General features: G+C 42.9%; 1 protein-coding gene across 3 annotated transcripts in view; it reads right to left on the bottom strand.

Moving 5' to 3' along the window:
- ppfia2 (PTPRF interacting protein alpha 2) overlaps window positions 1-26,786 on the bottom strand; it is a 572,863-nt gene that overhangs the window by 253,399 nt on the left and 292,678 nt on the right. For 2 of the 3 annotated variants that reach the window (XM_068051210.1, XM_068051211.1), the window contains 2 exons: window positions 25,924-26,088; window positions 6,583-6,657 (listed from right to left, as the gene is read on the bottom strand). In XM_068051210.1, coding sequence (XP_067907311.1) covers window positions 6,583-6,657; window positions 25,924-26,088 — 240 coding nt within the window. The remainder of the gene's footprint in view (window positions 1-6,582; window positions 6,658-25,923; window positions 26,089-26,786) is intronic. The other variant, XM_068051212.1, reaches the window with a different exon arrangement.

Genomic DNA, 26,786 nt, shown 5'->3' with positions numbered 1-26,786 from the left:
CCCAACCAGGGAAGACATCTTACCTGCAGCTACCCTGTCTATCTCTTTAAGTATTTTGTAGGATTCAATGAGATCATCTCTCATTCTTTGAAACTCTGGAGAATACAGGCCCAGTTTCCCCAATCTCTCTTCATAGGACAGTCCCGCCATCCCGGGAACAAGTCTGGTGAACCTTCGTTGCAGTCCCTCTATGGCAATAATTTCCTTCCTAAGGTAAGGGGACCAAAACTGCACACAGTACTCCAGGTGCGGTCTAACCAAGGTTCTATACAATTAAAGCAAGACTTCACTACTCCTGTACTCAAATCCTCTAGCGATAAAGGCTAACATACCATTAGTCTTCTTAATTGCTTGCTGCACCTGCATGTTAGCTTTCAGTGACTTATTGACAAGGACACCCAGGTCTCTTTGTACATCAATGATGAAGGAGTCCATCCATGCTATGAGCAGTGCCATTTTTCTAGCATATGGCGTCCTCCATTGCAAGAGCGGCGACCCTCATGGACAGACACATAGAGTATTACACCAAGTGAGTGCATTAGGTGCCCATAGACCTTCACAGCATGGCCTCATCCGTGAGATAAATGTAGCGATGGGTGGGCGAGATGAGCCAGCTATGCATCTCCGTGTTGTCAGGAGGTGACATGGTGCAGGCAACCATGGAAGTGCATGTGGGGCCTAGAAGGCTTGAGGAGAACAGGCTGAAGACAATGGGGGCTCCTCTCAAGGCACTACGATCACTGAAGGTGGATCCTTGGCTCCTTTGATGGTGACAGCAAGGTTGCATGTTGGTCTGGTGACAGAGGTGGCCGTGAACAGATACAGCTGGACCCGAATTTGTCAGGCCCCAGCAGGGCTTAGGCACCCAGGGGATGCAAGCTGCAGTCATCTCATACACTGGAGCAAGAAAGGCAGCAGGCTGCCCCCACATCAACTCCAGGTGCAGGGCGAGTACCCCGTAGAAGTCACCATAAACAAATGTGTAAGTAGATGGACTAGCACTTGGACTTCCACAGGCTGATAATTATTTGTTCAATGCAAATGTGTTACAAGAGTTAAAGGTCTTTTAGTGCAATGTACAGCAACTCGTGTATTTATTTTTGTGCAGCAGTTGGCAGTGGCCAGATGTGGAATTAAATATGTGGATGGTGTATAAAGGTGAGCACCTCATGAGCATCTATGTTGACAGAAGACCTGGGCATTTAGTATTGGCGGATTCAGAGAGATGGTAAGGGCCTCTTGTGAAAGGTCAGAAAGGCTGCCTCTGGGGGAGATCTTTATGTTCCGGTGGACCCTTGCACTTGACTCATATGCAGCATCTGCTGATCAGAGAGTTGCAAGTATCCCTACGATACATCACTCCTGATATCCTGCACCCCGAGGCGCCATCTTCATTGGCTGGCAGCTGTTGAGGTGTGTCATGCTTATTCTCCTCCTCTGAGGATGCGGATCACCCAGTGTTGTCCTCTGGCTCCAATGCTAACTCTCCTCTGGAGCACCAGGTTGTGCAATGTGCAGCAGACAATTGTAATGCGGGATACCCTTGAGGGGTATATTACAGGGCTCTCCCAGTTCTATCGAGACATCTAAACCTCATCTTCAGAAGGCCAATGGCCTGCTTGATGATGGCCCTGATAGTCATATGTATGTGTCCTCCGCTTGTGTGTTGGGGATGCATACAGGGGTCAGGAGCCATGACTTCAGTGGATACCTCTTGTACCCCAGGATCCAGCCACAAAGGCGTTTGGGTGGCCTGAACAACTGAAGCACTTGGGACTGTTTAAGGATGTAGGAGTCGTTAACCTCGCACACACCTGCATGATCCGCTTACGATGGTCGCAGATGACTTGAACATTCAGGGAGTGGAATCGTTTCTTGTTCACAAAGGCACCTGGCTGCTCTGAGGAGCCTTGATGGCCACACAAGTACAGTCAATGACCTCACAAACTTCCAGACAATTGGCTGTTTAACAGTCTTAATTACCTGCCCGTCACCGATCTGTCAGCCACTGATCCATTGCATCACTTGCCTCTTGTAAAATTGCTTGGTGGCGGGACGACATCAGGGAGCTGACCCGCTGAGATCCGACACCTGGGGGAATCCAGCTATGGCCCCAAAGCCAACTGCCCTCTCAACCTGTCTGGCCTGACCAGTTGTGAACTTGACATTTTGGCCAGCCTGACATTACATGATTTTACGTGACTTCCCTTTATGCAGCAATGGGCTGATGACTGAGAGATGCCACATAGAGCTCCAGACAATCCCTGGAACAAACCACAGGCAAAAATGATGAGTGCTACAGGCATTGGGTGTCCGTCACTCCCAATGGCATCAACTCCTGCTCCAGCATACCGCACAGCTCTACCACCACCTGCCTGAAGAGATGTACAGATTGTAGCCATTGGTGCTCGGACATGTCGATGTATATGAGCCTCTGACTGTACACCCTTTGCGTTGGGTAACAGCTGTTCCATGCAGCTGCATCCCCATCACTCTGCCACTCTCCTCCTCACTGGAGGAGTCAAACTCTGAAAGCAGAGCCCCCACAGCCAAATGAAGTCTGCACCGCGATGAGCCTCTCAAGAACCTTGTCCTCCCTTCAGTGGCTGCTGTGGACCTTCCTGGCAGACACCTTTCTACTAACATCACTTAAGTTTGGTCTTACCCTCTGCAGTGCCACTACACTTGATAGCCCTCACATCTTCAACATATAGCCTTCCTATTTCAGCAGAAAGCTGCAAGCAATGCCTTCCACTTTCCTCCACCACTGAGCTGCAACACAAAACCTTGCCTCATTTGAGGAGGCGAGAAGCTGAGCATCCGAAAACCTGAACGCCCTTCACAAAATCATAAATAACTCACAAACTTCCAGACAATTGGCTGTTTAACAGTCTTAATTACCTGCCCCTCACCGATCTGTCAGCCACTGATCCACTCCATCACTCGCATCTTGTAAAATGGCTTGGTGGCGGGATGTCATCAGGGAGCCGACCCGCTGCAGTCCCACGCCATTTTACTGGCCCCACCACCTCCGTTCCCGCCTCCACGGGGCCGATAAAATTCATACTGTTTTTGCTATGCGTATCACTGAATCATTTAAAATAAATATTGGAGTCAATTTTGTGAATACATGCTGCTGATACGGAGTCTTGCCCATCAGGAGCACATAAGGTAAATTATGGTGGCTCTTGAGATTTAATGGTTTTTCCATCTATTAAAATCAGTGGAGAGTGCATCCCACAAGTTACCCACATCCACTTGCAGTGGGCAAGGTGCCACACTAAAAGTTTGCATTTGGAAAACATGTCCTAAAAACTAAAAATGAACTAAAAACCATGGCATAACAGAGGATATGGTAGCATTGTGCTTATGTTACTGGACTAGAAATCCAGGGGTCAGCGACATTAGTTCCAGTCCCACCATGGCAGTTGGGGAGTTTAAATTCAGTTAATTAAATAAATCAGGAATATATCAGTAATGGTGACTATGTAAAAATCCATCCGGTTCACTAAAGTCCTTTGGACAAGAAAACCTGCTGTCCTTACCTGATCTGGCCTAAAGGTGACTCCAGACCCACAGAAATGTGGTTGACTCCTAGCTGCCCCCTGAAATGGCCTAGGAAACGAGTTGTGTCAAACTGCTACAAAAATAGTATGAGAATAAAACCAGGTGGACCACGTGGCATTGACCCAGTTATTGGATTCGGACCTGACAAAGGCACACTCAGACTAGTCGACCCTGCAAAGTCCTTCTCACTAAAATCTGGGAAGTTGTGCCAAAATTGGGAGAGCTGTCCCACAGATTAGTCAAGTAACAGTCTGACATAGTCATACTCAGAGAACCATACCATTCAGACTCTTGCATCACCATTCCTTGGTATCTCCTGTCCCACTAGCAGGACAGAGCCACCAAATGTGGTAGCAGAGTGGTATATAGTTGGGAGGGAATGCTGTGGGAGTTCTCTCCATTTTCTGTGTCCCCATTAAGTCTCATGGCATAGGGACAAACATGGACATATTGAACACCACTTGGAAGAAGCACTGAGAGTAGCAAGGGCACTGAATGTACCCTGGGTGGGGGACTTCAATGTTCATCACCAAGAGTGGCTCAGTACCACCATTACTAACCTAGCTGGCTGAGTTCTGAAGGAAATAGCTGCCAAATTGAACTTGTGAAAGGTAGTGACAACACCAGCACGAGGGAGAAATTTATTTGACTTTGTCCTTGCCAATCTTCCTGTCGTAGGTGCCTATGTCCATGTCGGTATTGGTAGGAGTGACCACTTTGTGGAGACGAATTGTGCTGTGTGGCACTACCACCATGCTAAATGGAATAGATTGGGACAGGTCCAGCAGCTCAAAACTGAGCATCCGTGAAGCACTGTGGACCTTCAGCAGAAGCAGAATTGTATTCTACTGCAATCTGTAAACTTGTGCCCGGCATAACCCTCCCGCTACCATTACCTCAAACCAAGCAACTAACCCGGGTTTAATGAAGAGTGCAGAAGAGCTCGCCAGGAGCAACACAAGCATATCTAAAAATTAGGTGCCAACCTGATGAAGCTACAACACAGGACTACACGCATGCTGAACAGTGGAAGCAGCAAGCTATAGACTAATTGTTCTCAAACCTTTTGGTTGAAGGACCCCCTTTCAAATGGATTAGTAATCACAGACCTACCCATCTAAATTATAATATCACAGTACTCATAATATGAAAGTATTGTATGTAAGGAGTAATGCTTTTAAGAAAGCAAGTATTTATTTAAATACATCAGTGAGATGAATGTGCCTGTTTCTCACTGCAGAGTCTGACTATCCTCAGTGTGATGTTTGACAATGACACTCATAACTTATTCTACAAGTCCAGATAGGACCTGTACTATCATAACTCATGAAGCAACAGAGTACTGTGAAATCTTTGCCAAGGGGCTCCCACAGTAGGCTAACCACTCTTCTCTTTGCAGATGACCATCAGCAGCTGGCTTTCGTTTACACCAGATGCAAGACATCAATTTAAACTTACAGCATGCAGTATAACCCCAGACAAGTCCAACGATCTTGGCTTGCTTCTTTAGATCCTCTACATTTCAAAACAGATATTTTCCTATTGTTCAGTTACCACCGCCAATTTAATTTGTTTATTTTCTTTTATCAGCACTCATGCGCACAGGAATGGTTTTATAGAAAAAAAAAACTTGCAAGAAATAATTCCCTAACCTTTCATTGGCTCATTGAGATGTCATGTGGCAATTGGGTGAGGATCACATCAGTCATTAGCAGCACATTTGCGAGCGTTTGATTTAGTCCTACATGAGTGTGGTTACGGTTGGAAGTGAGGAAGAGCTCATGGAGTGATGGGCAGTCCTTGGTTTTCTCACAATTATTGGCAATAACTCAAAGGTTCGTGAATGTGCTGCTAATGAGTGATGCGATCTTCATTTAATCGCCACATAACATCTTCAGCCGCCACTCATTCAGATATTACGGGGCACTCTGGAAAGTCTCCATGGATCCCAAGGTGTCCGTGGAATCCAGTTTGTGAACCACTGCTATAGATAGGACTAAGCGATCTTACAACCAATGGATCAGATCAAAGCTCTACAGTTCTGACACATTCAGTCAGGAATGGTGGTCGATAATTAAACAACTAACAGGAGGAGGAAGCTCTATGAACATCCCCATCCATAATACTGGTGGAGCCCAGCAAGTGTGTGCAAAAGACAGGGCTAAAGTATTTTCAATCATTTTCAGCCAAAAGTGATGAGTGGATGATCCATCTGGGCTTCTTCCTGAAGTCCCCACCATCACAGATGCAACTCTTCAGCCAACTTGATACACTACAAGCAATATCAAAATACAATTTTGTTCACTGCAGTAGCCTAACCTCAGACCCACATTGTGTCCAAGTGTGGTTTCTGCACTGGCAGAGTGTGATTGTAAACTTACCCTTTCATTTCTAAAAAGAAAGTGTTTTATTGTTGTTAAATGCGCAGAGAAAAATGGTTGATATATTAAATGCTCCACAAAACAGTTTTCAGTCTTTTTAAGTTGTTGTTCTAGCTGTAGTCCCAAAGGACCATTCGCATCACTCTCCATTAGAGAGAGACAGTTGGTAATGTATAGCTTGAAGGGCAGCACTCCTCAAGCATGGGACAAGGCAAAGACTACCACAGCCAATACAGGGATTGAACCCAAGCTATTGGCATATTTCTGCATCACACTCTAGCTGTCTAGCCAACTGAGATAACCAACCCCTGTTATTTTAAGTGCGGATAGATAAAACCATGTCAGAATAACCTAATACACAAATGGCTATGAAAGATTTCACAGTTTAGGTTCAGAGGGAAATATCACAAACAAATATAACTGCCTAGCATCAACACCCATTTGATTCTACTCTTTGTGGCATGATAAGTTGCTGCGATCACATGTTGGTAGCAGTGGAGCTTGGCTAGCAGAATATCAACCATAACTCATAATTTGGTGACATTTCATGTAATTGTCGTGTAAGCCACATGGTATGTGGTAAAATAAAGGCAAAAATAGCCTAACCAAAGAGAAATGTGTTTAAACTTGTTACCTCCTGGTTAGCAGCTGACAATTCCTCTTCCAGTGTGGATACCCGCTCCAGAGCAATTCGTAGACGTTCCCTCACCTTCAGACAAAACACAACAGATTTGTATAAATTGTAGGCATTTCTTTCGTGCAAGTGCTTCGTAGTGCTACTTATTGAACTAATGTAGTTCAACATTATGGTTCCGTAAGTGATAATTATGTCCAATGTTAATGCTGATTAAGTAATCCAAATTTCTCTGTTTAGTCCACTTTTGCCTCTGTCGTGGGTATCTTCTAATTTTGTACTGACGTAAACTCAGTACACTTCAGACTCAGTTGTTTCTTTGATAAACTAATTATAATCCTGCAATATTCCAACCTGGTACCGCAGCAATATTCATTTTAAACTGTTAGGTCTCCCAATTAGCACTCAAAACTGTCAACCACAAACCTAACCAGACAGCATTCAATGGAAAATAAAACTTCTCTAATGCATTTTTTCCTTCATAAATATTGACTGTAAGAAATTGAATAAAGCTACCTAATTATGATTATCTCACAAGATATAGATAGGATGCTAAGGATGGTGTTGTGAGGTTGGCAATCAAACACTATCTCTTTCGTTTTGCTACATCATGTTGTATGATGTTGGATAAAGAATTTGTTTAACATTGGGGGCTAAACCAGCTCACCGCCGATCTCGGGGGAGGAGGCGGGAAATTGGTACCCGGCAATGGCGCCACTGCCATTGAATTTCAATATTTAAAGAAATAGGCACATTAAAATTTATTTGAGCAATGAAAGAAATGTTTCCATTCCCTCTCCCAACACCCCCCAATATCTCCATTTACTTTATTCCTTGCCCTCTCACCACCACCCCCCAAAAAAAAAACTTAACTTGAGTACCAGACCTTCTCCCGCAAAGTTCAGTAACTTTTACCTTCAATCCCTTCCCACCATCCACTCTATCAACCAGAACTGTTTTCCCTGCTCCCCCTATCCCACACTGAAATAATTTCCATGCTCCCCCCACCCCACCAGTGTCCTGCACTGGATCTCTGTACAGAGATCCGACGGCAAGGGAGTGATGGCCGTTGCCATCAATGTGATAATGGAATGGATGGTGGGAGCGGGTAAGTATTTATTTCAATCATTTTCAAACATTTAAATATTTAAATTTCGGACCATCACCGAGCAGTGGGGGGGCCGCCATGAGGTCTTGCCAGTGGCGGCAATATGCCTTCCTGTGTCGAGGCCCATGGTGGGCCTCTCCTGGAGGCATTTTGCAGGTTCCACCCCCACCATCACCCCTGACGTCGGTGGGGTGGGGCGGGGGGGTGGGGGGTGTGGTGGGGGGGCTGGTACAATTCAGCCCTAGGTTTCAGTTTGCAGTTCAGGCTTTTTCATAAAGAATTAGAGCATGTGGAAAAACTATCCATCATTCCAGGCTAGATTAGAACTCAAGAGATAGATGAGAAAATATTGTAGGGAATTTTATAATATCTGCTACTGGCAAGGACCCTTGCCTCCTTGTCAAGAACTCAGGTGTGTGCTGCATATGACTTCCATGTTCACAAATCTCTGATAAGCACTGCCTGCAAGCAAGACTCCCCATTGAGAGCAAGACTTCAAAAAATACCTTTAGTGTTCCAACATTCTGGGCTTCCAATATTTTGCTTTATTCTCTTTTCATTTTCTCACCTTTTGATTCCTTTAATCCTCCATTTTTCTTTTAACGTTTAAGGAAAACAGCAAAAGTTACTGGTCCATTGGCTTACATAACTGCAATGAATAATGATACCATGTGCAGAATCAGGATTTAGATAGTCAGCAAACAAAAAAAGAATATAGCAAAATAGATTGGACGAATAATGACAACAATGGAGAAGCAATAAAAATGAAAATTTGTGCACTGTGACAATGAGGTCCAATTAGTTACAAGGTAAAGCTATAACCAACTGCTAATCTGTTTTCATGCTAATAAAGATCGGACAGAATATCAACTTGATATTTTCAACTGTGCCTTAGTTTTTACAAAGTATTTAACATGTTGTGGGAGAATTTCTGTGGGGTTCCCCCAATGTCCTGCCGTAACTTTAGCAGAAGTGCTGGAAAAACATTGTAAACACTGATCTTCTGTTAGGGAAACTCCACAGAAATTCCAGGCAATTGTTTCGAAATGTGTTTATGAATTCATTAAAATAAATACACTGAGAAAAACACTGGGTAAAGGCTAGGATAGCTGAAGTCAAAATAAGCCAGCACCTTATCAAATTAACCAGCTACTTGAACAAGAACAAAGAACGAAGAACAGTACAGCACAGGAACAGGCCATTCGGCCCTCCAAGCCTGCGCCGATCTTGATGCCTGCCTAAACTAACACTTTCTGCACTTCCGGGGCCCAAATCCCTTTATTCCCTTCCTATTCATATATTTGTAAAGATGTCTCTTAAACATCGCTATCGTATCTACTTCCACCACCTCCCCTGGCAGCAAGTTCCAGGCATTCACCACCGTCTGTGTAAAAAACTTTCCTCGCACATCCCCCCTAAACTTTGCCCCTCGCACCTTAAACCTATGTCCCCTAGTAACAGACTCTTCCACCCTGGGAAAAAGCTTCTGACTATCCACTCTATCCATGCCGCTCATAACTTTGTAAACCTTTATCATGTCGCCCCTCCACCTCCGTCGTTCCAGTGAAAACAATCCGAGTTTTTCCAACCTCTCCTCATAGCTAATGCCCTCCAGACCAGGCAACATCCTGGTAAACCTCCTCTGTACCCTCTCCAAAGCCTCCACGTCCTTCTGGTAGTATGGTGACCAGAATTGCACGCAATATTCTAAGTGTGGCCTAACTAAGGTTCTGTACAGCTGCAACATGACTTGCCAGTTTTTATACTCTATGCCCCGACCGATGAAGGCAAGCATGCCGTATGCCTTCTTGACTACCTTATCCACCTGCGTTGCCACTTTCAGTGACCTGTGGACCTGTACGCCCAGATCTCTCTGCCTGTCAATACTCCTAAGGGTTCTGCCATTTACTGTATACCTCCCACCTGCATTAGAACTTCCAAAATGCATTTCCTCACATTTGTCCGGATTAAACTCCATCTGCCATTTCTCCGCCCAAGTCTCCAACCGATCTATATCCTGCCGTATCCTCTGACAATCCTCATCATTATCCGCAACTCCACCAACCTTTGTGTCGTCCGCAAACTACATTTTCCTCCAAATCATTTATATATACTACAAACAGCAAAGGTCCCAGCACTGATCCCTGCGGAACACCACTAGTCACATCCCTCCATTCAGAAAAACACCCATCCACTGTTACCCTCTGTCTTCTGTGACTGAGCCAGTTCTGTATCCATCTTGCCAGCTCACCTCTGATCCCGTGTGACTTCACCTTTTGCACCAGTCTGCCATGCGGGACCTTGTCAAAGGCTTTACTAAAGTCCATACAGACAACATCCACCGCCCTTCCCTCATCAATCATCTTCGTCACTTCCTCAAAAAACTCAATCAAATTAGTAAGACACGACCTCCCCTTCACAAAACCATGCTGTCTCTAGCTAATAAGTTTGTTTGTTTCCAAATGGGAGTAAATCCTGTCCTGAAGAATCTTCTCTAATAGTTTCCCTACCACTGACGTAAGGCTCACCGGCCTATAATTTCCTGGATTATCCTTACCACCCTTCTTAAACAAAGGAACAACACTGGCTATTCTTCAGTCCTCTGGGACCTCACCTGTAGCCAATGAGGATGCAAAGATTTCTGTCATGCTTCATGGATTAGGCATTGGGATCTTCAAAGTGTTTAAATAGCTGAACAGATCTGGGTACTAGGGTCTAAAATTGAGAGCGAGAGCTCATTTTAATTTCAATTTCTTTTGTTTTATAGGTGAGCTGAAACGGCACACATAATTGTCAATGTGGCCATTGTTGTGTTATTGGTTCTTAACACTAATGTACCAAACACTATAACAATGATTGGTAAACTAAACAAAGGGCTCTTTATTGAAGAATAACAGGATTCTAGGAGAGCTCTTCAATACACATGCTGCCTGCTGACTAACACTGCTCCAACTATTGTTTCACACGTTAACTTGCATCACTTCCTGTGATGATGTATACTAGATTATTTACATATTCAGTAGTATGTTAATCAGTATTAAAGCAATTAAAGCAATATTCACAACAGCCATGTCTTGACGTTACACAAAAATGATCAATAATCAGTGTACATTAATTCATCAGGTCTGTACAACTCACAGCACTGAATAAGCATATTTGTGTATCAAGAGGTTTTGGGGAATTTTAAACTCATGCACCTCTTGGCTCCATTGCCTTATGTTAAGGGGCAAGCAGAGTTCTGTCCCTTACAAGACTCACTGGGAAATTCTGGAGATAGCTTGTTATCACCTGGACCTGGTGCAATAAATAATAACTTATGCAAGAATCTGGATCTGGGTGTTACAACATGTCCTCAACAGGATTATGAATTCCAGGATGATAAATAATGTTTAGCCAGGAGTGCTAAATGTTTAGATTGGAAAAGATCAGAAGGCTGTAATCACTTCCGGTTCTATATCCTCTCCATCAGAAATACCACCTATGCCCACATTCATAATATTGCCTACCTCTGTCCTACTTTTTTTTTATTCTTTCATGGGATGTGGGCTTCACTGGCAAGGTCAGCATTTGTTGTCCATCCCTAAATGCCCTTGACAACTGAATGGCTTTCAAGGCCATTTCAGAGGGCAGTTAAGAGTCAACCACATTGCTGTGGGTCTGTGGTCACATGTCAGCCAGATAAAGTAAGAATGGCAGATTTCCTTCCCTAAAACACGTTAGTGAACCAGATGTTTTTTTTAAAATAACAGTTGATGATAGTTTCATGGCACCATTACTGAGACTAACTTTCAATTCCAAATTGTTATTAGTTAATTGAATTTAAATTCTACCAACTGCCCTGGTGGGATTTGAACCCATATACCCAAGGCATTAACCTAGATTTCAAGTTCAGTGACATTATCACGACACTACCATCCCCCCAACCTCAGCCCATTTACTCCTGAAACCTTCATTTATGCCTTTGTCATCTCCAGACTCAATGTTTGCCTGATCCACCATCCTCTGTAAACTTCAACTCATTCAAAACTCTGCTGCCCCTATCTTTTCATGCACCAATTCCCACTTGCCCATCAAACCTGTCTTTGATAACCTACAACAATTTCTGATCTAGTGCCTCAGATTTAAAATTCTCAATCTATGTGTTTAAATTCCTCTTCCCTGTTTCTGTAACTTTCACCTATACTATGATCACCACTCTAAACTCTCCGTTCCTCTGACTCAGACCATTTGTGCACCCTCTCTCTCTTTGCCCCACCGATGGCAGCCATGCTTTCCAACCTTTGGCTCTCAGAACTCCTTCATTAAACCTCTCCACTTGTCTGGTTCCTTCTCCTCTTTTAAGCATTCCTTAAAATCCTCTTCTTTGCCCTAAGTTTTAGATACTTTGCTTAAACTCACTTCTTTGGCTCAGCATCCATTTTTCCTTATTGCTTCTGTGAAGTGACTTCGAATATTTTTGTATTTTAAAGATGCTATGTAAATGAAAGTTGTTATTGTAAACTGTCAATCACAGATGTAATTTTTGCACAACTTCATGCCATTTCTCTAGCATTTCTCTCTGGGATTCAGTGAGCAACTGGCATTGATAGCATTTGAACTAAAATGGTCTTCTTGCATTAAGGGTGCTTTTCTCTTTACTGCCTTTATTTCAGATGTCCAACATTTTCAGGGTTTTTTTCTATGATTATTCAAGACATTTATGATTTTTCTGCCACATGGAAGCATGGACCTGATCAGACACCAAATGAGACAGCAAAGGAGAAAAGAGAGAGACAGTGGGACAGTATGTGGAGGAACAATGCGGACCTGATCAGAGACACCAGCCATAGCAGCGCAGAATAGAGAGCAAGAGAACAGTGTGGACTCGATTGGAGACATCAGCAGCAGTGTGGCAGAGGATAAAGGAGAGTGACAGAGAAAACTAGGGCAGTGGTTTAAACTAGGACTGAGAAGCTATAAAGTATTGTATGAAATTTACAGCTGAACTAGTTAAGATAATAAACAAAATTTCAATTGGGCTATGTATAACAATAAGCGAATTAGTATTAAGAGTATTAGCATAGAGCAGGTCTAGAGGCCTTAATTAAGCTTAATAGTTCATATAAGGTATTAACTAGATTCTAAAAGAGGGATTAGAGATTATTTTCTTAGATCACGGATCGGCAACTGAGACCCGTTGCTTGTAATTCCTGCGCCATGTGGGAACTTCAGGACACTTCAGGCTGGATTTTACCAGTTCTCTAGGAACAGGCTGGGAGATGGATGGTGGGGGGGAGGGGGGTGGGGGTGGGCATAAAATGGCGAGAGGAGGGGGGGGGGTGGTTGGTGAAGTACCCATCGCCTTCTCAACGCTATGGAATTTTACTGGGGCAGTTAGGGAAGGTCAAAGATAGCCTTTCTGCCCAGAGGCCAATTGAGTCCCTTATTTTACAGGCAGCGGGGGTGGGAGTACCTCTGCCACATGGGCAGGCTACCCAGTAAAAGCTGGTGGCCTCCTTGGGGACTCGAGGGAGGGTGGGGACCTCCTGATCAGGCACCCTGTGGCCCACAGAGAGCTGCCGAAGACAAGGGCTACCCCGCTGAAAGACAAACCCCAACTCGCACTCACTAGCTACCCTCCACCTCCCTCATTGGGGCTTGCTTGAATGGCCCTGAAGAGCCTAACCCCACTTACCTTAATTCCGGAGCCTCCTCCTTGGCTGCTGCTCTGGGCATGCTGCAGTGCCAGCAGTGGCCACCATTCCCAGTGGCACTGCTGGGACTGAAGAGCTGCCGGACAACTTATTGGCGTAATGTTTGTGATCAAAGGCATGGAAACCCTGACAGCAGGCAGTTGACTGCCTGATTGACACTGCATTTCGAAAATGGCCAAATATCGATTAGATGTTAGAGTAAAGGGAAAGGAGTGGGATATATTTCTGAAATGTGTTCTCGGTCCAACAAGGAGGCATTGCTGGATCTGGTGCTGGGGAATGAGGTGGGACAAGTGGACCATGTGTCTGTGGGGGAAACGCTTCGTTAAGAGTGATCATTGTTTCATAAGGTTTAGATTAGTAATGGAGAAGAGCAAGGTTCAAACTAAAATAGAATTCTAAATTGGAAGAGGCTAACTTCAATACGATGAGATGGGATCTAGCCAGGGAAAATGGTAACGGAACAACGGGTGAACTTTAAAGATGAGATGTTTCAGGTACAGGCCAGGTACATTGCAACAAAGGCAAAAGTTAAGGGAACCAAAGCCAGGGTTCCCTGCATGCTAAGGGAGATAGAGAATATGATGAAACAAAAAAAGAGGGTGTATGGTGCATGTCAGGTGAATTCCTCAAGCGAGAACCAGGCCAAATACAATAAGTTGAGATGGGAAGTGAAGAGGAAAATAAGACTGGCAAAGAAAGAATATGAGAATAGAATGGCAGTTAACATAAAAGAGAACCCAAAAATCTTCTACTGGCACGTAAATAGTAAATGGGTAGTAAGAGACGGGGTGGGGCCTATTAGGGACACAGAGGATGATATATGCTTAGAGGTGCAGAGTAAGGCTAGAAAACTTAATGAGTACTTTCTATCAGTGTTTACTAAGGAAGAGGATGCTGGTAAAAAATCGGTGGAAGCAGAGATGGTAGAGGTAATGGATGGGGTGAACATTGATAGGCAAGATGTACTAGAGAGGCTGGCTATGCTAAGAGTGAATAAGTTACCTGGTCCAGATAGCTTGCATCCCAGGTTGCTAAAGGAACTGGAAGTGCAGATAGCAGAAGGGCTTGCTGTAATCTTCCAATCTTTCCTAGATATAGAGGAGGTGCAGAGGATTGGAGAGTGGCAAATTCAAGAAAGGGTGTAAGGACACTCTGAGTGACTACAGGCCAGTTACTTTAACATCAATGGTGGTAAGGTTTTAGAAACAATAATCAGGGAAATAACTCAACAGGCGCTTGGAGAGGTTTGAGTTAATTAAGGAGACTTAGCACGGATTCATAAAAGGCAGATCGTGCTTGACTAATTTAATTGAATTTTTTGATGAAGTAACAGTGAAGGTTGATGAAGGGAAAGCAACGGATATTATCTATATGGATTTTAAGAAAGCATTTGACAAAGTACCACATAAAATGCTGGTTAAGAAAATTGAGGCTCATGGAATAGGAGGGTCACTGTCAGATAAAAATTTGGCATAAGGACAGATAATAGTGAGTCGTGGTAAAGGGTTGTTTTTCAGACTGGAGGATGGTAGACAATGCGAGGACCACTACTTTTATTGATATATTGAATATTGAAATACAGAATAGAATTTCAAAATTTGCTGATGATATCAAACTTGGAGGAGTGGCAAACAGTGAGGATGATACCAACCGACTGCAACAGGACATAGATAGGCTAGCAGAATGGGCAGACATGTGGCAGATGGAATTTCATACAGTGAAGTGTGAGGAGATACATTTTGGCAGAAGGGATAGGGTGAGGCAATATAGAGTAAGTGGCACAGTTCTAAAGAGTATACAGGGGCAGAGGGACCTGGGGGTTCATGTGCACAGATCTTTGAAGATGGCAGGACATATTGATAGAGTAGTTAGCAAAGCATATGCGATCTTGGGCTTCATAAATAGAGGTATTGAGTACAAAAGCAGGGAAGTTATTCTGAAGAAGAGCAAAATACTGCAGATGCTGGAAATCTGAAACAAAAGCAGATAATGCTGGAAATACTCAGCAGGTCAGGCAGCATTTGTGGAGGGAAAAACAGTGTTAATGTGTCAGGTCTGTGACCTTTCATCAGAGCAGTTCTGAACCTTTATAAAGCTCTGGTTAGGCCACAACTAAAGTATTGCATCCAGTTCTGGTCACCACACTTTAGGAGGGATGGGAGGGTCATTGAGAGGGTGCAGAGGCCACTTAACAGAATGGTCCCAGGGATGAGGGATTTTAGCTGTAATTAGATTGGAGAAGTTGGGGTTGTTCTCCTTGGAGCAAAGGAGGTTGAGGGAGATTTAATAAAGGTGTACAAAATTATGACTGGTTCAGATAAGGAAGACAAAGAAAAGCTGTTCCCATTAGCTGATGGTAGAAAAATGAGGGCTCACAGATTTAAGATTTTGGGCAAGGGATGTGAGAAAGGACTTTTTTATGCAGCAAGAGGTGATGAGCTGGAACTCACTGCCATGAGGTTTGTGGAAATGGAGACAATGAATGATTTCAAAAGAAAATTGGATGGGCACTTGGGGGAAATAAACTTGCAGAGCGATGAGGATAGAGCAGGGGAATGGGACTGATTGGATTGCTCTACAGACATGGAATCGATGGGCCAAATGGCCTCCTTCAGTTCCTTAATGACTCTATGCCTCTATGGGTTGGATTTTGCGGCACCAGCAGGGCACCTGGCGTCGGGCCAAAAAGGCAGGGGGATCCCCGCCTCGGTCTTTCCCAGCCCCCTTCGGCATGAGTTTGCGTTGTTCCAGCACTTAGGTGGCCGGTGCCAGGATCCTGAGCCGTTAAAGACAGGGATCCCACCTCCAAGAGCTGCCAGCCAATTACAGGGCCGTCAGCTCAGCAGTATTGGGTGCGGTGACCATTGTTGGTATTGCAGAGGCCTTGGATCCAGGACCAGCGCTGTCGACCTGGACCTCAGGTAAGTGAGGCAGGGTTGCTGGGGCCAGTCCGGAAGGCCTTGCGAGGGATGGGCATGTAGTGCAAAGGAAGGGGAGGTCCAGGGAGGAGGAGTTTTTCCCAGTGGGGGCCCTCTGTGGGTTACAGGTTGCCCACGGAAGAGAGATCACCCCCCCAAAAGCCTGCGGGCGGGGTTGGGGGGGGGGGGGGGCGCCCCATATTACTGGCACATGTTACAGGCACCCCAACACCACCACCAACGGGAGAAGACGGCCGTAAGTGGCCGTTAATAGGCCACTTAAGAGCCTCAATTGGCCTATCCTGCCCCTGACAAAATCGCTTGGCAACGGCGAGGCAACGGGCCCTCTGTCCCCTGCCTCCCGTCGCAATTCTATGGGCTCTCCTCCCCAGCCTCCGACCCCGCCTCAGGGGGGTCCATTAAATCCAGCCCTATCTGTGACACTTTGAAGCTGTGATACTCTGAGATGTGATTTTTTTGAGAGGTGGCAATTTAAAAGTCACACTTTCAGATATATGTTTTAGATAAGTAGAGCTATGAGTAGACTGACCACTGTTTCAATCAGTCCAAAATGGTCTACATTAAAGACCAAAACAATGCTATTCCCATGGAAGCCAATGGAACTAAGGGGAAAGTGATGGTATGAATATGGAATTGGATCTGTCATAGAAGGCAGAGGGCGGTGGTGGATGCGCATTTTTCAAACTGTGAAGTAGTTTGCAGTGGTGTTCTCCAAGGGTCAGTTTTGGGTCCATTACTCATCAATTTTTATGAACGACGTTTTATAAGCAGGTGTAGGGAGCAGCATTATAAAGTTTGCAGATGATACGAAACTTGGGAATGTAATACATCGTGATGATGATACTTGTAGATTTCAGGATAACATAGGCAGGATTGTGAAATGGGCAGAAGTATGGCAGGTGAAGTTCAATGCAGAGAGGTAATGCACTTTGGGAGGACTAATATAGAAAGACAGTATACAATAAATAGCATGATTTTGAAAAGTGCAGATGAGCAGACACATTCATACACACAAATCCTTAAAGGTGGTAGGGCAAGTTTTAAGTTGGTTAAAAAACATATGGGTTACTTGGGTGTGTAAATAAAGAAATAAAGAACTTTATAAATCACTGGTTAGGCCTCAGCTGGATATTGTGGGCAATTCCAGTCACCACACTTCAGGAAAGATATAAAAGCCTTAAAAAGAGTACAGAGGAAGTTTATCAGGATGTTACCAAGGATGAAGTTATGAGAAGACGTTGGAAAAGTTGGGACTGTTCTCCTTGAGAAGGTTAAGAGGTGACCTAGTGGAGGTTTTAAGGTATTGAGAGCATTTTAATAGTGTAGATAGAGAAAAACTATTCCCTCTGGTGAGTGAGTCAATAACAAAGGTCATAGATTTGAAACATTGGCAAAAGATCTAGAGGGAAGATGAGTAAGTTTTTCACTTAGACTTGTCTGGATCTGGAATATACTAATTGAAAAGACAGTGGAAGCTGATTCCATAAATAATTTTAAAAAGGAATTAGATAGGTACTTGAGGATGAGGAACTTACAGGGTAATGCACAAATTGCAGAGGTTTTTGAGTAAGCACGACTGCTCTTTCAAAGCGCCAGCACAGGCACAACAGGTCAAATGGTCCCCTTCTGTGCTGTAAATGTCCATGATCCTATGATTTTATAAGTCAAAACTAAATTACTCAAAAAGTTACACAATCTTTGAAAATCTTTGGAAAACTTGACAAGCAGTTCCAAATCTACATAAAACTCACTAAACAATTTTGCTCAGCTGCCTTTAAGAAGTGAGTTTATTCTTTGGCAGCTGAAACTGTAAGTCTCTGCAAGCAGAATCATCGAGAGTGACTTGGCAACAGTAACACAGCAATATCAGCTCCACTAGAAGAAGAGAACCTGTCATTATGCAACTGGGAATGTCTTGCACAAGCCAAGAAAGCAAACTTCACCAAAGTACATCACAGTGCAGTTCCAACTTTGAATCTCCAAGAAAAGGGGCAGAAGACTAAATCAGCTGAAACTCAAAAATATGCTGCTTAATAAAATCACAAACATTTCTTTGATGTTCTGAAAGCTGTATTCAGCCCACAAAGTTGTTATCTTACCCCATGTATGGTGGAAGTGACAACCCTCAGAGATTTGATTGTATGTGCATTTCACTTTCTGTACCTTTTACTGCCAAATATCTAGTGAAACAGTCACGTGGCTCAGGGATTTTTAAAGAGAACTGCTGCTCCATCTATTAGCTACTGAAAGATCACAAGTGCTGCCTCTCTTCATGGAGGGAAGAAAGAAAAACATTGAATTAAACACAGCTTCAGACCAACACACAGTTTATTTACAAAAGATACATGCAAAAAGACAATACAGTTTTCACAGTGAGATCAACTTTCCCATGCTCCTCAGTTATGACAAATAAAAACGCAACTTATTAATTCTTTGAGCATTGGGCCATCTTCTGCGGCCAGACTTCTGAAGCTAACTGGTTGAGAACTTTAAAATGCAGGTAAATCCCTGTTGCTGGGCAGTAATCTCGATGAGAAGATCATCCAACCATTGTAGAACCCGATCGATTTTCATCTTATTATGGGATAACAATTGAGTGGGGTCTAAAATGGGTCAGTGATTTACTCTTCCCGATTACTGCCCAAGCAGTTAAGGTAAAAATTATTCTCTATAGGTCTACAATCTGTAACCTCATGACCGAGTACATCCCTCATTCTTTGATCATTCTTAAGGCAGGAGAACAACCCTGGTTCACTGGGCACTGCAGGACTGCATGCAAAAACCAGCACCAGTCAGAAAAATCTGTAACCTTCATCCCATTGACCTGGAGATGAATCTAGGGGTAGAATTTTAACAGATGGACCTGCTTGCAGCAGGGCAGGCTGGCAGTGGTCGGGTACCTTAGTTAGTGAAGTGGGCTTTACCGTGGCCTTTTAACTCAGTCATGGTATTAGCATCTTGTTTCCGGGTTTCCTGACCAATTGGAGTGGGCAGATGTGATCATGACCTGCACCTGACTGTTGGAGTCACACTACTTAAAGGGACCCCATCAGGGGTCAGAATGGATGCATGCTACAACTATCAGGACACAGACAGTAACTTCAGTAATGGAGTCTCAATGTGGGAGGGCTGTCCACAGTTCTCTGAGGCATCCCTGGAGTTCATGCTGTGGACTATAAGGGCCCACAGAGAGATACTCTTCCCAGTGGACAGGAAGAAGAGGGCAACTACTGAAACAAAGCAGGCGTGGCTGGAAGTGGCTGAAGAGCTGAGCTGCAGGAGTGTGGCCCCTTGCTCAAGGATACAATCCTAAAAGAGGTTCATAGAATGGTTACAGCCCAGAAAGAGGCCATTCAGCCTGCTGTGCCCATGGCAGGTCTCTGCAAGAGCAACTTAGCTAGTCCCATTCCCCCACCCTTTCTCCGTAGCCCTGCAATTTTTTTCTCTTCAGGTGCTTATCAATTCTCTTTTTGAAGCCCTAATTGTATTTGCTTTTACCATGCTCTCAGCTAGTGTATTCCAGATCCTAACCAGTCACTGCATAAAAAGGTTTTCCCTCATGTTGCTGTTGGTTCTTTTGCCAATCACTTTAAATCAATGTCTTCTGGTCTCGACCCTTCTGCCAATGGGAAAAGATTCTCTCTACCTACTGTGTCTAGATCCCTCATGATTTTAAACACTATGCCCTCATGGGGAAAGAAAGTTGGGTGGCATGCCACACTCAAGTGCAGCGCTCCTCAGATCAACACAACTTGCTGCTTCATCCATTCCTCTCTTTTGATGCAACTCCTCACATAGTCTCTTAATACTCACCCTCATCTTATTGCCGTCTTACACCTATATCTCACAGTAACCCTTCACAAATGCTGTCTGTCCATCCTTTCATCACAATATATTTCTCACTGTCATAACTCTCTGCTTTCTCTTCTTGCAGAAGAGAGTGCAGGACTCCAGGGAGAGGCAGAGAACCGAGGATTGGCGGGAGGGTTGGAAGGGGGGGTGGTGCCTCCAGTAATCATCACATGACCTCTGTGAAGGATCAGGAATTAGAAATCAGCATACTGTAGAAGTGCATGACCATTGGAGATGGAGAGATGGGGGTTTCCCAGATAACTGGTGACCGAATTAGATATCACACTGCCAAATGCCACACAAAACAATCACTCATGTTGATGTGGTATCACCTGTAACAAAATATGATCATCTCCACAATGATGACTTTGAACCCTTTCCAGCTGAACGTTTTGGAGTGGAATTCCCTTTTGATTGGTGAATACTCCTGGTTGATCTGAGGGTGCCTTGGTTGCCACATTAGTCCAATCTATGACTCCCTGGCCTTGTGGCAATCCAGATATGCAGCAAATTCTGACTGGCCTCATCAGTTGCAAAGTGGACGTAAATGGCAGCCTTGGAAAACATGGACTCAGTCACCTGAGAATTACGTTTGTGTGGAAGGATCCAGATGCAAAGAAATGCAGGGCTGTGGTGACCTTGACCACCATTGGTAACGCATACCCACTTGGCCCACTCGGCAAGAGGTCTTATTCCAGGAGATGGCAGATGGCTCAGCGAGAAAGCCTGAGCCTCCCGAGGCACTGTTGCCCAGTCATATTCAGAAAGCTGATATTCTTTTGGTATATCCAGTATTTGGGGGTATTGCCTCAAGCGAGCTGGAGCTCTATCTTCACCCCCTCTGTACCTTGGAGGGGCAGGTGGCTGGGGAGAAGGTGGTGTTGCATAACATGCTCCCATGCTGCTATGAAGGCTGGCAGCTGGGAAGTGCAGATCAAAGTCAAAAAAGCCCAAGTTGCAGAAATGACCTCTAAAGTCTTGGAAATCACTTCAAAGCAGTGAAAGCACACTCTCAGAACAAGTCCTGTGAGCAAAAGCCTTTCACTTAAGCAAAGAAGCAGCTGTCCTAATTCAGTATTTAAAGACTTTCCAGCCTGTCAATTTCACAGCCCTGCCAATTCCTATTGTCATTGTGCTCTCATCTTGTGGACCCTGGTGAATTTCAGACAGCCTGGGAAATCTGTGTGGTGATAGCTAATGCTAGAATGCAGGGCTAAATCTTCAGACAATTTTCCTTCTATATAATCAAATTGTCACCCCTCCTGTCCCATGGGAGTTTCCCACAAGCCTCGAATCATACACCAGTTAAATGCAGAAGTTTATGTCGGATTCCCGATACACTGACATTTTTCCCTTCATTCACCACTCACACGCATCTGCACCTGCACCAACACCCGCATCCCATTTACAAGTTAAAACTCCCCCCTCGGTTCCAGAAGTGAAAACACAGTGCACTCACTAATGCTTGGTCTCATACATGTTTAATGATTTCAATTCAGAACATGCTTACTTTACTATTTATTTTCCATTTTATGTATTTATCTGACATAAGTTTGGTGATCTAATAGCTATTGTACCACAAACAACATGCATGTGAAGCTTTGTAATACCTTAATGTTAAAAATAAGCAAATGAAAGGGTTCCCAGTGCAAACGAAACCCATAATTCTAATCCTCCTGTAGCCCAATACAAAATACTAAGCTACAAACATATAGAGTACTCAGTAATACCTTTCAAATTCTTTTACATCATTGCTTTAGTTAACATCAATAAAAATAAAAGTAATGCACAAATCTGAAAGTAATACTCAGCTGATGCCACATTTCATTGTTTTATAGTGTTAAAGGAATAGTATTAAAGGAAAAGTGTGACAATTGCACAACTTTTCACAGAAAGGAAAAACTTGTATTTGCATAGTTACCTGACCACAATCCCAGGGTATATCAAAGTACTTCACAACTCATAAACTACTTTTGAACTGCAATCATTGTTGTTGTGCAAGCAAATTCAGAAGTAAATTGTGAAGTTCCACAGAAAGAAAATAAAATATGCAATCTATTTTATGATGGTGTTGGTTCTTAAGCATTCATCAAATCATAGAAGTTTTACAATATAGGGCCGTTTCTACACATGCACAAAAAATCTTACATAACACACCAAAGTTCCCGGAACGGTGCTCTCAGTGATCAGACATCGTGATGAAAAGTAGATTTGAAATATTGACCCTAATGGGATAGACTTTGGCATGACAAGCGTGCACCCAAACTGGGGGGCCCAAGGTTCGATGGAAATTGGCCCTTCAGCTAAACCAACATACTTGGCATGAGCTGTCGGTGCTAGCCACACCTCCACAGGTAGCTCATCCAAATGATGAGGTCACTGTAGGGCTGCTCACCTGCAACAGTCCTCAGAAGTTCCAGAAGATGGCATTGGAGCAGACTACCTGCAGAGTGGGGCACACACACAACTCCTGTGGTGTTGGGAGAGCATTCCTGCTCCCCCTGGTTCCGCAGGAATGTTTCTTTAAATATTTTTCTTTAACCTGACTTTCATTGGCAGCCACTGAAGAATCATGATTGACACCTGACCTGCTCATCGGCAACAGATGTCTGAGAGGTCCTTCAACAGACCCCTAACTTACGTATTTAATGCCTGATTTAGGTGTCTGCCTTAATGTCTAAATAAAGCACCCTACGAATTTAGCAGTGAGACCAATGCCTGCATCGATTGGATGCAGGCAAACCCACTGCTAAATAGGTATACGCATTCTACATCTGTAAAATGAACATAATGCATACCAATATTTACCCGAATATAACCATTTATTCATACTAATTCGCTGAACCAAAATATTTTTCAATTTCACTTTATCCATTCACATGAAAAGCTTATTCCTAAAATTAACCAAATGCAACAAATTGCTGCAACATGATCACCTGAGAAAACTAAATATACATCAACATTACAGTAACAAAATAGCATCAAAATAAAACAGAATCAGAAGAATGACCATCATAGCAACAAACAAACCTTTTGAGTGTTGTAGTCCTTGTTTCTCATTAGTTAAGGTTTAGGTCTGCATTTTTCTTTATTATGATTGGTTATTTTTTCAGTTTTGTTATAGTTCATCCAATCACATACACAAAGCTTTTAATCCCAATTTAAAGTTAAAAAGCCAGTGCAACCATATGGAAACTCCTCTAGATGTGGCATTTATAATGTTAGAAGTACACACACACACAAATCACAAAGGTATTTACAAAAGTGCACCTTGCAGAAACAGTGTGGCAGAGTTCCAACCTGGCCTGCTGTGTCCTTACATTTGGAGGCCTTTCCTGGAAACCTTCCAACAAGACTACAGTTCCAAGGAGCCATTATGTGTCTGCAGTGCCACGTACATCCCAACATCCTCCCACATGCCTCCAATGCATGTGCAAATCAGACAGCTGAATTGTCAACTTTGTAATTGTTTTGTGAACTTTGTTACTGAGAAAAACAAGTTGAAAGCAGAGTAGGATAACAAACAGGCAAATCAAGACATAACACAACTATGAAGAAAGACAGGAAGAATTATAAACTAAATGAATAACATTAGAGAAAGAGGGGACAGGGAATAAGCTCATAGGAGACTTGAAGGCTTTTTGGGAAAGAGACTAAGCTGGAAAGAGCAAGGACTCCCCTTCAAGTTAATAATTTTAAGTCAGAGATTAACAGATTTTTGCTAGCCAATAGAATTAAGGGATATGGAGCTAAGGCAGGTGGCTAGGGTTAGGATACAGGACAACCATGATCTCATTGAATGGCAGAACAGGTTTGAGAGACTGAATGGCCTAGTCCTATTTCTGTGTCCCTGTGTTTTGATCATAACATGTTGAGCACCACCCACCAACACTAGCTGGTAAAGTTCGGAGCAGAGTGATATAAATCTGTAAACAATGTCACAAGAGATCGCCTTGTATAGTAAATGTAATACTATATAAAGCAATTGGCAATATATTTTGTTTATTTTATTCACAAGAAAAAAAATTCAACATCTACAATGCTTGCAAATTAAGGGGTTCTCAATTTTGAAACATACCCAATCATACGCCACTACTAGAGAAGTGTTCCCTATAATTCAATTCTAGCCACACAATTCAGATAGTTCTGTAGCAAGATTCCTCATTAATATTACATTTCTGCCACCTTCAGTATTATGATGTCCTGACAACTATTTCAGCATGTACAATCTCATTTTCCTGGTCATACATCTCACTAAATAAGGGACAAAATAACCCTTAAAGCACTAAGTGTTAAATGAGAGTTCATTTTTCTCTTTTTAAGGCCATTCAGAAATGCAGAAGTTACTCTGTGTAAATTCTGTGAGATTGGGAACACTATGGGCCTATAATGTGGTCATAGGCACTTGATTCACATGTAGGAGACTCATACCACAGAGTATGGAGGCCTGCATCCTTCATGAGGCATGAAGAAGTGAGCACTGGACAGTACTGAAATAAACACCAAATTATCAGGACACAAAAACCTTCCATTTCAACAGTGAAACATTCTTCATTCCATTCTGTTTTTAACAATCTGGAATTACAATGCATTTCAGCAAATATAACAATTTTAGAAGCAACTGGTAATACAGTCGGGTTGCATTTAATATTTTCTACTTAATATATGTACACTTATAAAGGGATAAATAAAAGCAAAATAATGATTCCATGATTTCTTGAAATGCATTTCCTAGGCTTCCTTCATGAACCTTATGCTTATTGTGCTTATTAATGTGATATCTACAAACTTTCAATGCATAGCCTGTGCACACTGCATGCAAGGCTTGATAAGCCCTCATTTCTTATGCTAGTTAGGGTAAGTCCCGTAACATTTGAAATGGATTCTTCAAGCAAGCCTCTTTATTACAAGGTAAACTACTCCTCCAAACATGGCTTTAATGCTGTAGAATCTTTTGCTGCAGAATCCACAATGGCTCATCAGTGAACTCCCTCCAATTATTTATATTATTATATTTATTAGAATCACAAGTACAGCTATAAGAGTAAAGAGCAATCTTTTAAGAGCTGCTGGTACTATATAGACCACCTCCAGTCCTCGGCATCTACGCAACACATCATGTGCCAAGTGCTGGGAGCACCCCAAAGATATTTAATTAGTGCGCCTCATGGTATGAGCAAGGCTCATTAAGAATGTGGGAAAAATGTAATTAGAGGTCTCTAATTGGCAACAGTAGCTTATGCACAAAAGCAAGTTGAAGAGAGGGAAACTGTACATGCAACATATATTTGGGCAAACACACAAAATATTTACATTTCCAACACAAACCTGGCGTATCTGCTGGCTGTAGCACACAGAGCAATTTTATAACCCAAGTGTTTGTTTGGGTTCTCTGATTTCTAACTCTGATATAGGTTCAATTGCTGACAGTAATCAAATAAACACCAATTTATTAGGTCACAGTGAAACATTTGTGCTTCTTCATTCCATTCTGCTTTTAACAATCTGGAATTACACTGAACTTCAGCAAATATAACAAGTTAGAAAATAAATATGCATTTTAGAAATAACAAATAAGAGTTAGCATTAAATATTTTCTACTTAACAGATCTATAATTTTAAAAGGAAAAAGAAATGCAAAAAAATGATTCCATGATCTCCTGAAATGCATTCCCAGCGAGTGTCACTTTCTTGCTGGGAGTGATAACTCATGGAATCACGCCTTCCATGTAAACTACTCCCTTACCTTCTCATCTAAAGCTTTATGGTGCTCAAAAAGTGACTTTAATGCCTTCAAAACCTCAACTTCACTGGAAACCCCTGAAGGAGACTGAGCTTGCCGTTTCACCACTGTCATTCTCAGTGATCGTTCATGTCTTGACACAAGGCATTCCAAATGTTCCAGCAACAGCTGAAAGAAATGGTATAAAAATTATATCTACTATATTTTTACTTAATAACCACAAATGATTTTGATTTGAACAACAAATATACAGAAATCATGATAACTCTAGATTATCTTTGCCTTGTCCACTATAGCTCCTATTTCAATACCATTTATTATGCTTATATATTTGTCACCTGCCCACAAAATTTGGTATTCTCAAGAAATTTTACAGTATTTCTCTCTTCAAATTCAGTTTATAAATAGTGTGAACAGCAGATGATTAAAACAGACCTCTACTAGACATTCCCCTCCAGAATAAACTTATACTATTGGTCATCATCTTCTGCTTACTACTGCCAAATTTGTTTTCAATCCAGATATTTAAGTTACAACTAATTCCATCAACTTTAACCTTTTTGCCAAGAGTTTCAAATGTGGAACTTCATCAAATTCCTCCTCGAAATCAAAGTACATTATATCCAGGTTCCAAAATTCTATAGGGTTCTACACTGTAGTTTCAGTGGGAGACTGGCAAAATCCAAAAGGAAATGAAGAAAGCTCAGTTATATCAGTAGTTTTGTCTGCACCTCACAAGGAAATAATGAGATTGGGCAGGAGGATTGCAGGCCAGGGTGGTGGGATGGGGCAGAGGTGTGGGTTGTGATGCTGATTGCTTCAGGAGAAACCAATCTTGTAATGGTAATTTTTCCTTCACTACTAGC

The sequence above is a fragment of the Heterodontus francisci genome, chromosome 18 (assembly GCF_036365525.1).
Source record: "Heterodontus francisci isolate sHetFra1 chromosome 18, sHetFra1.hap1, whole genome shotgun sequence".
Taxonomy (NCBI): Eukaryota; Metazoa; Chordata; class Chondrichthyes; order Heterodontiformes; family Heterodontidae; genus Heterodontus; species Heterodontus francisci.
The sequence above is the reverse complement of the archived record's forward strand: the minus strand, read 5'-3'. Positions and strand labels throughout refer to the sequence as shown.